General features: G+C 43.0%; 1 protein-coding gene across 1 annotated transcript in view; it reads right to left on the bottom strand.

Annotated features, from left to right (window-relative positions):
* Positions 1–13,343, bottom strand: part of BIRC6 (baculoviral IAP repeat containing 6) — a 258,916-nt gene that overhangs the window by 72,648 nt on the left and 172,925 nt on the right. The window contains exon 67 of the mRNA XM_018552891.1: positions 7,934–8,099. Coding sequence (XP_018408393.1) covers positions 7,934–8,099 — 166 coding nt within the window. The remainder of the gene's footprint in view (positions 1–7,933; positions 8,100–13,343) is intronic.

Below are 13,343 nucleotides of genomic sequence, written 5' to 3'. Positions count from 1 at the left end.
TATATATATATATAGTATCAAAACATGTGATGCAGGTAAAAATTCATTTTAAACAGTTACTTGGCTGGAATTACACACACTGCCAACTACATGCAGTTTTATCAGAATTGTATAACAGCTGTGATGCAGCAACTACTACAGAGACCCTTTAAAAACTACCATAGGGGAATATTAGAATGGCAACTTCTCATTTTCAGTTGCACGCAATTGTAGTGTGATGTCATGATTTAAAGCTTTTCACACATTTGCAGGCTAAGACTGAATTTTGTTGTATGTAATGGACAGGAGAAAATCCATGAAATGTCCGATCAATAAACCAGTGCCATATAAATGTCTAGAGATTCCCTGCATGGTCTATGAACATTTTCAAATACGACTTAAGAGTTGACATTTGTAACAGCTCCCAGTACATATGTAAATTGAGAACATTTATATAACAAAACAAACTGTGCAGCTCAACTTGTGTTTCTGTGAACAGGAGAACCTGTAATGTGTGCGGCAGTTGGTCAATGCTAAAAACGATTAAGCTCAACAGGAGAGAATCGTATAATTTGCTTTCAGATCAGTTAACCAGAAAGAACAATAATTATCTAACAAATGCATTCGGTATCCAGGGCATGTTGGTTGTGTTAACCATAACAAGTGGATATTGGCCAATTTTCTAATCTGGGAATAGCACAGAAAACAACAATTATCAATATGTTTGATCACCTAAGAATATGACTGTGGAAACCCACAAGCCTATGTTACTGCCCCATAGACACAATATAAAGTCAATCATGAAGCAAAGTGGGATTTGCACCATAGGTGTTGTTTTCTGAAGGATGACTAAACATTTGCCTCATGAACTTCAGCAGTCTTCTTGCTATGACAAAAACAATCAGCATTTTTGTCCTCTTATGTGTCCATACAGCACTGAACATGTGAACACTGGTGTAAACAGCTAAACAGTCACAGGTCTGCAACAAAACCTGGGTATTTATGACAATCTCTATGTGTAGACAGCCTTTTCCCCACAGTAAATATGTACCTGGTTTCACTTATTTAATCTGCAACAGATCAATTGCTGGCAGATGTGTTCATTGTGTGCTTGGCAATATAACATTTCAAAATAATATTGGTGAAAAGAAAGTTGAAACTCTATCGATCTTTGACTTTTCAAAATACAGGTTAATACCAACAGTGATGCAAACAAAGAAACTAAAGAACATGGTTGCTTAATAGTGCAAAACTTCTTTTTAACAGATGCTAACTCCTCTTTCAACTGCTGAAAAAACCCCAAAACAATGCTAAGAAATTATTACAAAACCGAAAAATATATGGTCTATGATCTGATTAATAAAATAATGATGATAAGTCTGGCTGCTCTCTGCTATTAAACCACTTCTTGACCGATGTGAAATGAGTTTTATAGTACATGCCAAACTATTCTGTGTCCTATATCTGCTTATTAGCAAATCGTGAGCTCAGGAACTACTAGATGGAAATTATTCTGTGTAAACTCACAGTACGATATTTGAAATAATTAACTATTTGATGCTGATTATAGAGGTGACGGGCAGCGGTTCATTTAATGTGTTTCTTGCAGGATGTAGAGCACTGGAACACAGTAAGCCAGTGACAACTAAAATGTCTTTTTTGCCCATCACTCTCAGAAACTTTAAATTCACAAAAGAAAAAAAAGTTTTGATAGTTGCCTTATATGTGTTTGTGGATGTTTGATAGCCTAATCTATAAAATAAAGCCCATATTTGTAAAAAGGCAACCAATGCCATTATCTAGTCTACAAGCAAATCTTCAGAAGAGGCTGAAACTTACACAAGTCAGAAGGCATTATATAACATTAGCCAATTAGATCTGTGGTCATGGAAACAACATAATTAAAGAGGTCTAGCAAGTAATTAAACGATGTCCCTATCTATTATAGATGACAAGGTCAGTCACATGCAGAACAGAACAGCTTAGAAACTTGTGTAAACAAATGTGCATTATTGGTTGTTTTTGTCCACTGAAGACGAGTGATGCTTGTGCGGCTGAAGTTTTTTGTTTCATGTGCATGAGCAGTACCAGTCGGACTACATGCATAATTTGCTGCTGCTTTGCCACAATCTCGCTATGCATACAGTATTTGTCAATACAGCAATAAAAAGAGCAAAGCAAACCGACTAAGTAAAAGGTAGTTCAATTTTGAATGTTTTAAAAAAAAAATTATTATTGGAGAACGTTGTACTGAAAAGAAAAGTCGATATTGCATACCACGGCCTATGTATATACAGGCATAAAAGGTCAAACGTTTCTATAGGATTTGATGTTTTAGAAGGCAATGTCAGAAGCCCTTGAGGACTGGCCTAGTACATGACAGGGTTTATGACTGGTCAGAGGAGTTATATTTTTTTGGTTACTATGATAAAGATTTCAGTTTTTTTCGCAATCACCGGTAAAGACATGTGACAATATCTAAAACAGAATCATCCAGCATGCTGACATAAAGCTGTTTTGCCAAAGTGTTTAGGTGTAAACGGAAACCCATGATGTCAAAGAAACAACACTTTTACTGGTCAGGAATTGGACAATGAAAACAATCCAAAAAACATGTGATAATTAAAACTGCTGTCAGAAGAAAACCTGGAGGGCACTTGATAGTGTGACAAAGGCTTGCCCGATTATTGTGAGAAGAATTCAAACTCAGCGCTTACTTGATAATTTGTGACTGCTAGTCACTAGTTCTTTTGTAAAGCTCAGACATTTTTTTAAACACTTTTTTTGGAATGTAATTAAATCTGCATTCCAAGTATAGTTATGCTGTACATAATATATTGAGTGGGCAGAAGTGCAAGATTTACTGGTATCGCTGATTTCCAGCTATACATTGTAAATATTTTGAGGAGAAGCAGGCACTTCATTACATTCAGTACTGTTGGCAAAACCATATGCCACCCGAGACTATAATGGAGGCTCCAGGCAATATGGAATGGGATAGGGAAGAGGGAGGATAGTGCACCAACACCCCATGCACTACAGAAAGTGTAAAGTCATGCTAATTCTACAACTGTTCCACAACCCCACATGTTCTGAACCAACTGGCTCATGGATATCTCTTAAATTCAGGGGTATACACTACAGTGATTTTGTCAAATACCTAACTTTCAAAGGATGTTTTGTAATTTTCAGTAGCACGGGTATAAGGATTGCTACTTTATCTATTACTATGGGTACTTCAGAAATTATCAGCATCAGCTAGGACATAAAACAGGCAACATCAGAACTTAGAGGGCTGATGTTGTCCTTACAAGACAAAAAGCTAACAAAATCACGTACAGCATCTATTATTCAATTTCTATCAGCTGGATCTCTTGTTTAAACAGCCCCGATGCTGGCGACGTACACTGTACGTCGTCAGTCACGAAGGGGTTAAGCATTCTACTAGTCTGTCCAAGTAAATCTAGAAAAGCAATAAAAAAAAAAAAAGGGAGTTTCATATAGTGCTCATATTACTTGCTCCAAAGACATGCCTGTCATTCCCACCTAGGCAAACATATAGGTGCGTAGATTCAGCATCTACTTACTAGATGCTTGCTCAAAAATGACAGTCTTGTAAATTCTAGTGCCTGTGGAGTTCCTGGCTGTGTTTACAAATATCTGACACAAATTATCTCCAGTCGCTCTGGTCTTTCACCTTGTGACCTGCAAGAAGTTTGCAGTCTGATCACTGGGGAGAGTAAATGCTTGTAACTGCCTAAAACAGACTGATGGCTTCTCAACATAGGCAAAGTCACTGCACTGAAGTTCAAGAATTGCTCTTTAAGGCCTGGTTCACATCTGGGCGTTTTACAGCACGTTCCTATGCGCAGTAAAACGCTCAACATGTGAAAAACAATAATTGCCTACGGGCATGGTTCCCACCTGGGCGTATTTCAGCGCGTAGGAACGCGCTGAAAAACTCCCTACGCCCAAAGAAGTACAGGAGCTTCTTTGGGGCGCATTTTCCGCGCGTATCCATTAGGATACAGCCGGATAGCCCTCGGAAACGCACGTTTCTTTTACTGCAAATTGCTGTAAAAACACGTATATTCCGTACACCCAGGTGTGAACCCAGCCCAAGGCTGCATTCACTCCTAGGTGTCAGCGTGTCAGGCTTGATATGTTTAGTATATACTTGCCCAATATGACACCATCTTTTATAATATATAATTTAAAAAAATGGTAATATATTGAGTTTGTGTGCACTAAAATTCATTTTAGTGTATTTTATCCTAAAAATATTGGTTTGCTAAAGATTTGCGCAAATATTGTGAGACATAAATTGCAACTAGCATTTTCTTTATTCCAAAGGTCCTTTTTCTGAAGTAGATAATCCATTTATAAATGAGTATTCTTAGAGAAGTGAGACCTATCCCTAAATTTGCCTGATAAAGCACAAGGACATGAGTTGCCAGTTAAAGCACACTAATCTTAAACTTTTAAAATTAACCATCCTGTCTCAAAGCATATACCACAAGATGTCTGCTGTTACCCATTAGTGAACAGGGGTGTGGAATTCGTATCGCCCGACGCCCGGGACATGTAGTTCCAGGTGTCGGGCAAGTGATTTTTTCACTGTTTTAGCGACGCAGCAAGCGGGGGGGCGTGGACCGCCGAGAGCGTGGACGGAACGCTGAGGGCGTGGAGCAGTGACAGGCTCTGTCACCTCCCTCAGCCGCTGCTCGTTCCTGTCACAGGAGTTCTAGCACAGTGCCTGCTAGAACTCCTGTGTTGGAGGTGACAGGTTCAATAAAGAGAACCTGTCACCTCCAAATTCTATCACACTGGGGCTTGTTAACCCCTGTGTGATAGCAATAGTTAAGTTTAAAAAAAAATATAGTTAAAAAAAAGTAAAAAAATGATAATTATTAAAAATGTAATTAAATAAAAATGTAAAGTGTTTTTAACTGCGAGGAAAGGAAAGCAGGAAAATGGGCAATCTGCCTGGCACGACTGGGGTGCAATTAGAAAATAATGGCACTGCCAGCGCGATCGGCAGTGGTGTGCGATCCATGATTGCCCGGTCATCGTGCACGAAACCGAGCGGATGGCTGGGTGGTCACGGAATCGCACACAACCGCTGATTGTGCTGTCAGTGCCATTATTTTCGAATGGCACCCCAGTCGTGCCAGGCAGATTGCGCGTTTTCCTGCTGCAATACCGCCCAGGCGATCCCACATGGTCACGGTGCATGTCGTGAAAATAGGTACATCTACCTTTTTTTCAGCGATTGCCACGCGGATGCAACCGCTGTATGCAACCGCACACGATTGCACGTCCCGGGAATCCACAAGTCTGCACCAACCCTAAGGCTGGGTTCACACCTGGGCGTTTTTCAGCGCTGATCGAAACAAGTGAAATCCCATAAATCCCTATGGGCATGGTTCCCACCTGGGCGTATTTCAGCCCGTGGAAACGCGCTGAAAAACGCCCTACGCCAAAACAAGTACAGGAGCTTCTTTGGGGCGTTTTTCCGCGCAAATCCATTGGTATTCCCGAGTGTGGCACGGGGTTAACAAAGCGGTAACCCCGAGCCACACTCTGGAATACAGCGTAGGACTTACCTTGTTAGCGATCCCCGCTGTGTCCTCCGGCCGCTGCCGACTTCCGTCCCTTGCAAGCGACCACGTCGCACAGGGGCAGAACCGGTGGGAAGTTTGAAAGTTTAAAAAAAAAAAAAACTAAAATAAAGATAGAGCAAATAAAGGAAAAAAAAAATCATACCTCCAGGGAGGTATAAAAAACGAGCGTCAAACGTGCGTTTTACTGAACGAAAAAACTAGCAGAAAAAACGCGACTGTGGTACGCCCAAGTGTGAACCCAGCCTAAAGGGTAAATTCACTTTCCTAAGTTATTTAGGAAAATGGAATAACCCGCACAAATCTCCCTCCCGCTATACTTACCTGTCGGCGAACGGTCCTTCCCGTCCACCAGTACGGGTGTACTATCTGTACCTGTTCCATGTATTGTGAATTCCGCTCGCAAATTGCAAGCACTCGTTGGTCAATGCGGTCACCTGACAGCACTGACCAATGAGAAGCGCTTCTTAGCACTGCTAAATAGGGTTTTAGTTAAAATTATTTTGTGTGTATCAGGACAAGTAGATTGTCATGAGCAGGGCTCGAAAAATGTTAGGGTGTCTCACCAGTTAGTAAAAAATGACACCAGTCAGCATGACCGGACTATAGCCTTGCAATTTATGTTAAAATGTTTTGGGAACAGATAGAGCTTTCTTTTGGTGGTATATAATCACCCCGGGGGGGGGCGTGTTTTATTTTTTTTTACTATATAATGGAAAAAAGTTTCCCTTAGTTATGTTATAAAACATTTATTCTTACCCATATTTTTGGTAAAACATAAAAGTCGGGGTCACGTCGGGTAAATAGACACCAAACATATCAAGCTTTAAAATTGCGTGCGCCCGCAAAAGTCGCAAAAAAACGACCACACTAAAAATTGCGCATAGACGCTTTTACCGCTCATCAGTTTAGGACTTGTTCACACCAAATGCAGACCAGATCTGCATGAGTTTCTGCACACGCAGTGCAGTGGGTTGTGCCGCGTTTTTGATGCGTTCCGGGCCGTTTTTGGCAAAAAAACTATTTTTTTTTTAGTTTAGAATGGGCTTTTAGTGTGTTCCAGGGCGTTTGAATGTGTTTTTGATGCGTTTGCATGCGTTCCAGAGCACGTAAAATAGGGCATGCTGCAGTTTTTTTTACATGCTCTGGAACTGAATGCTGCGGTGTGAACTAGAGCCCAAAATACCATTGGAATACATTGGACGCAGTTTTGATCCGGTCTGTAACTGCTCTGCTCCTGGAACGCGCTTGGTGTGAACAAGGCATTGGTGTTATCAGTAATTAATGGCTCTAAAATTATTGCTCTCACTCAGACGTTTGCGGTGATATGCAGCATGTCTGGCACAATCGTCGTTTTTGCCCGTAGGCGCAACCGACGCATATCTGCGGGGACTTAAAAAAAAAATGTTTGCTTTTTTTTAATGATTCTTTAATTTTTGTATTATTTTTTTTTTTTTTACACACAAATTTATTGCTATTACATGGGGGGCTAAGAAGCCCCCTAGGGGATAGCCAATTTATATGACAGGTCCTCTTTATGGAGACATCAGGGGTCTCCAAGACCCCTAATGTCACCTAGGGACCCCCAGAGAAGCTGATGAAGCAGAGATCCACTTCATCAGCTTCTGTAGTTGGAAAGGGACACTGAATGCAGGAAGGGATGTAATATACATCCCTTCCTGCATTCGGGGACTGAGAGGAGATTAAAGGGAGTTTGTGTACTGAACTCCCTTTGATCTCCTGTCACAGAGCCGTGCCAGTCCCGGCCGCATCGGGCACAGCGGAACCCGGGACCGGCAACGGCAGTGAGAGCTGCTAATACAAGCGATCGAGCGTCTCTAGTCAGGCTCCACCGCCCTCTCGTCGCAGACGAGTGGATTTTTCAAGCCCTGGTCATGAGGGACAAGTAGACTCGGCCCCCGCTCTAGCCCTTGGAGAAGTAGTTTTTTCCAAAATTTCCACACCCATGGTGAAAAAAAAAACAAATTCTTTTGTACCCTTCTCTAATCTAGGTTCACTTTCACAATTTCCAACTCTCTGTCCAGAAAGAATGCCTTTACTGGCCACTAAAGCATTCTCAAAGTGTGCAATAGCAGTTAGCAGGGCTTATCTTAACTATAAAATCAGAAGAAGACAGGCCCAGGTATCAATGCAGAGCTAAATTAATGTTTTTACCCAGAAAAGCTTATTCTGTGCCCCTCTCTAGACATGTTATAGTGTCTGCTCTTACGCAGAATGTGCATTTTTAAAAGTTTAAAATGAAGCAAGATTCACATTGAAGGTTTCCTTCAGTTAGAACTTTCAAAATAAGTATGCAAGCTTTGAATCAGTACCTGAATCATTCCTTAGGTAAGAGGACATGGCTGGGATGAGGCATGACTGACTGAGTAGTTCTTGCAAGACAGATGGAAGAGCATTACTATTCTGCCCTCGACTCTCATTGGCTTGTGTTTCACCATTAACGGCACATCCAGATGGATTAATGTAGCTAGCAAGAACCTGTAGAAAGAAAAGAGTAATATTTTCATTTGAAGCTCAAACTATCACATTCATTTTAAACAGCATGTTTACGGCTTGTTTTCCATTCATTACAATCATACTAAATTAGAACTTGCCTAAATATTTTTTTTATTTTCAGTTTCATAATTTTTATTTGAAAGTTTTGACAGATTCACAAATTATACAGAAGGCAACACAATATTAACAAAATGTAGACATCATAACATGTTTTAGACCAAAGTAGTGTAACTATAGACTGGACAGGGAAGGAAGGAAAATACGCGTGTGAAAGAACAGCCGATTGTTGGAGGTAGAGGGTGAGGAAAAGCTGGACTACAGGTATGGTAGGCGGAGGAGGTGCTCAAGATGTAAGATTTGATGTTCTAGTGATCCAGGGTTTCAAGAATGAGGATTTATCAAGATATTGGATAGTACTGCATTTTCCTTAAAGTGCACCTGCGCTCACAATACAGACATTAAAAGAACTGAAGCCAAACCATTTTTTTGGCTTTAGTCCTCTTTTGGGTCAAAGGAATACATTTACCAATGTACTTCTGTGACCCCCAGTCAGCACTTAGAGGGCTACTGCCTGCTATATGCTGACAGTGCAGAGCTGCACTGAAGCCAGGAAAGATCCCAACATTGCCGGCATGCACCACACCGCCTCTCTAGAGCTAGCTGTGCCCGCCCCTCCAATGAGTGCGGGAGGAACAGAGGGGAGGGGTGAAGTCACTGCTCTCTGAAGGAAAAAGAACGTGAACCGAACAATCAGCGGTACAAGATCACTCCGCTCTAGATCTATAGAGCAAGTGACACTTCCGTTTTACAGCGTGACTTGTTCAATTGTAAACTAAAATTGGATGACCGTTCCAGACAGAACAATCTGTTTTGTGTGCTTTTCCAAACGATCTGCAGGTTCTGCTCCTTAAAAGGAGAACTTTGAGGCGAGTGCTTTTCACTCACCTCATAGTTCTAGCCGACCTGTGACAATGAGACTGTCACAGGTCGGCTCAGCAGATCGGGAGGTGAGCGAACATATACCGGCGTTCGCTCACCTCTCGATCCCATCACGGCTCTCTGCCGTGACAGGGGAGGGGCTGGATTCCCCCCTCCCCGATCTACCAGCGCTGACTGGCGGAACGGACGAGGGAGGGGGCGGGTACAGCTGGCTCTGCCTCTTGGTAGGCAGAGCCAGCGGTCACTCACGCAGCTGGGCGGATCTCGACATCAATGTCGGGATCCGCTCCGGCGTCTCAGTATACCGCGAGCTGTAGCTCGCGGTATACTGAGCTTAGGGTGACGGGAGGACGCTAGTTTGTGTCATCCCGTTACCCCAAGGAGAACTATGGGGAAAAGCCCTGACCCCATAGTTCTCCTTTAAGTGTTCCTAGATCACTGGCTTAAAAAGTGTGCTTCTGGCTAATCTGAGACCACTGATCACCAAGAACCTTAACTTCCAAGACAAAGTGGCTATCCTGCGGGCAGCCAGAGCCATGGGTGATCTGCATCATAATGTTGACCATAACTCCATTTCTCCTGACTTTTCCTCAGAGGTTCAGCGGCAGAGAGCTTAGTTCCTGCAAGTCTAGAAATGTCTCTGACCGGGGAGCATCACCTACACTATTGCACTACCCTGCTGAACTTTGTGTGGTTGTTGATGGTTGTGACGGACTCCCTGGCACCCCGACTGAGCACCTCCGTCAGTGATATGGCTTCCCAAATGGAACCTATTCCAAACCCTGTTACCATTACCTCAAGAATCAGGCAGCACTCATTTTGAGGTAAGCAGAATGACGCAAGCCTTTATTAACACCAAGCATTTGAGTTCTATAGAAAGAAGCCCACCCCCTCCCGGTCTAGAACGAACCGGTATCAACCACTTTGTAGGAGGCTGCTTTGTCCCGAAACACACTTCGAGCTGAGAGTCTAACAATGGGCTGATTAGCTCAACTGATAGGTGTGGATGGGAGGATGGGAGGATAAACAAAAGAGACATACACACAGTGCCTTCCCCAGCGTTAGCAATACACAGCCTGGATTTGTCACAATGGTAAATCCACCTTTTTCTGGACACCCACAGAGGCCTCAGAGTGGTTAGATGGGAAGTGTCTTCCACAGAGGATATGCTCTGGTTTGCACTGCTACTAAGGTGGTTAACTCTAGTTCTCCTTGCTGGTTTGGGAAGGAGTCCTCCCATGTGTCCTTAGCGACTCCCATTTCTTTCCTTCCGCCTTGGGTCCCATATTCTTTTGAGTTCCTGAATTGGCTTTCCTCTCCTGTATGATATGTTGGATCTTTACCCTGTTTTTCAGGATTGGTGGCTCAGACATTCACTTTCTCTGTGGAACATCCTTAGTTGCAAAATTGTTGCAGCTTTTCTGCTGTTATTTTTTGGGTTATCTGGACTTGTTATAGTTGGGCTAATGAGCAGGAAGGGGTGGGTTTTAAAAATATATATCTGTTTGTTATTGTTTTGCCTCTATATGATTGTCTTGTACGGTTATCTATTGTTACTACTGCTATGTATGCTGCCATTCTATGGTTACTATCTGATCAAACTATGTCTACCATGTGTAAGATTCTGTCTGGGAACACTAGGGGGTTGAATTCCAGTCCCTTGTATTCGATTTTCTGCACAAGTATAAACTCCATATAGTAGGTCTACAGGAGGCTCGGCTACTGGGGTCAAATGTTTTGGCTCTAAAAATAATCCTGGATGCCAATATAGTTTCATGCTGTCTACTCCTTATATTCTAGGGGAGCCTACATCTTGTTGGCAAAAAGCCTTTCTTCTGATCTTCTACAAGGTAAATCTGATCCAATTGGCCGCTATATCATTTTAAAGCTGTTCATCCAGAACACACCTTTACTGTTAACATCTGCATCACCCTGGAAGCAGTGGCTGTGTCTGTAGGTCCCCTGCTTATTGTTAGGGATTTTAAATTCTGTCCCAGACCATATCCTGGACCTCTTGGGCAGATACTGGATGACCCAAGGCTGGTTTTCAGGGCTGGATCAGGAGATTTGATCTTGTGGACATTTGGAGACAGAGGCATCCAGACTCTAGGGCTTTCTCCTGTAACTCTGATTCTCAAGGCACGCTCTCCAGAATTGACCTGGTATTTGACTCTCCTTTCTTGGGTGGTGGACTCTAGATCCCTTCCCAGAAGTATATCCGATCATGCACCCCTAGTAGTGGAAGTTTGGGGGGTGGGGGTGTTTGGAGAATGAACCCCTATTGGTTGGATGATTCCTCAGTAGTTGAGTCCTGCTCCCAAGCTATAGCCCACTATTGGGAAGATATGGAATGCTTTCTAATTCTCTAAAATGGGAAGCCTTAAAGGCCACTCATTTATAGCAGCAACAGAAATTGTGTGTAAGCATTGTGAAGTTATAGCCTGAGATTGTGAGAAAGCTACAGGGGTGTGGACATTTTTGAAAAAACTACTTGTCCAAGGGCTAAAGCGGGGGCCAAATCTACTTGTCCTTCATAACAATCTACTTGTCCCAATACAAAAAAAAATAGTTTTAATTAAAACTAGGGATGCACCAATACCGGTTTTTGGGTATAGAGTACGAGTACCGATATTTTGCTTTAGGTACTCTCCGAGTATCGGTGCTTCCATTTGCATGGAGCGGGCTTCCCGGGCAATCAGGAAGCCGGGCAGCGGGTAATGAGATGCTAGCCGGCTTCCTGACCGCCACTGAAACCGACTCCATGTTGTTTTGCCGGCTTGATTGTGAATGGCTGGGAAGCCGGTTTCCCGGCCAATCAGCATCGAGTCAGCTTCCTGGCCAATCAGGAAACCAGGCGGGGAGTAATGACCCGATTAGCCAGGAAGCCGGCTCGATGCTGATTGGCTGGGAAGCTGGCTTCCCAGCCAATCAGGAAACTGGGAGGCGGGTCATTAGTCGCTGCCCCGCTTCCTGATTGCACGGGAAGCTGACTCCATGTACCCCTACAGCACTGCCGGTCAGAGGAAGTCTTCCTCTGACCAGAAGTTCCGGTATTGGAGAATATATCGAGCATTTGGGCGAGTACAAGTACTCGCCCAAATACTCTGTATCTGTGCATTCCTAATAAAAAACTATATTAGTCTGTGCCAAATAGCGCTTCTCAGTGGTCAGCGTGGTCCCCAGACCATGCTGGCCAATGAGTGCTTGCAATTTGCGAGCGAAATTCAAAATGCATAGGGCAGGACTGCGCTTGACAGTACGGGGTAATGACAGTACACCTGTACCGCCAGAGGGTAAGGACTGTTTGCCGAAAGGTAAGTATAGCCGGGGGCGGGGGGGTTTTGGGAGAGACGGGGGCCAGATTTGATCGGGTAATTCCATTTTCCCATATTACCTGGGAAAGTGAACTTGCCCTTTAATGCATTGTGCGTGTGGGAGAGTTCTGCTGCCTCGCTACCACAATATGGCACAGTGAAATGGCGGCAGCACTCAACGCACACACACAATGTACTATGCGTGCGTTTATTTGCATGCAGATGGCGGGGCAGCGGGTTTGGTTTAGATTTTTTTATTTTTTACATCGTCACTAGTTTAAAAAAATATAATTAATAATTTTTTACTTTTTCATAACTTTTTTTTAATTATTATTTTTCCCCCCACCTAATTTATTCCTCTTAGGAGGGCACCAAAAAGAAAATGCTTTTTACCCAGTAAAACATTTTTCAATTTGGAAATAAGGCTGGTAAATTATGGTCTTATTTCCCAAACCCAGAGTTTACTCCATTCATAGGATAATGCCTCCTTTGGGCACTCTTGCCACCCAGCTCATAGATATTCTTGATGCCTTTGTCTCTTTCTACTGAGAGCTCTATACCTATATGGCCACTTATAGCGATGATGAATTAGACGGGTACTTGTCTTGTGCCTTCCATGCCTGTCCTTTCAAGCCAAGGCCGAGCTGGATGCTCCAATTATTGTGGAGGAAATCAGTACAGTGATCTCTTCATTCCCCTCCCCAAAAAAATCTCTGGGTGTGGATGGCTTTTTTTTCATAAACCTGGATGCAAAAATCCTTGTAAAAATTTTAGTCTTGAGAATAAACATATCTCCGCCCTCATTGCTAGTGACCAGGCTGGGTTCATGCAGGAAAACTTCACTAGGCTTAGAGGGTAGGGCTATTGTTTCCCTTGACATCCACAAAGCCTTTGACAGTGTGGAGTGTCCATTTCTTCTACGTGTTCTTCAGCTGTTTGGTTTTTGCCCACATTTTATCCAATGGATCAGAAT

Source organism: Nanorana parkeri, unplaced genomic scaffold (genome assembly GCF_000935625.1).
Source record: "Nanorana parkeri isolate BGI_ZX_2015 unplaced genomic scaffold, ASM93562v1 scaffold100, whole genome shotgun sequence".
NCBI classification, from domain to species: domain Eukaryota; kingdom Metazoa; phylum Chordata; class Amphibia; order Anura; family Dicroglossidae; genus Nanorana; species Nanorana parkeri.
The sequence above is the reverse complement of the archived record's forward strand: the minus strand, read 5'-3'. Positions and strand labels throughout refer to the sequence as shown.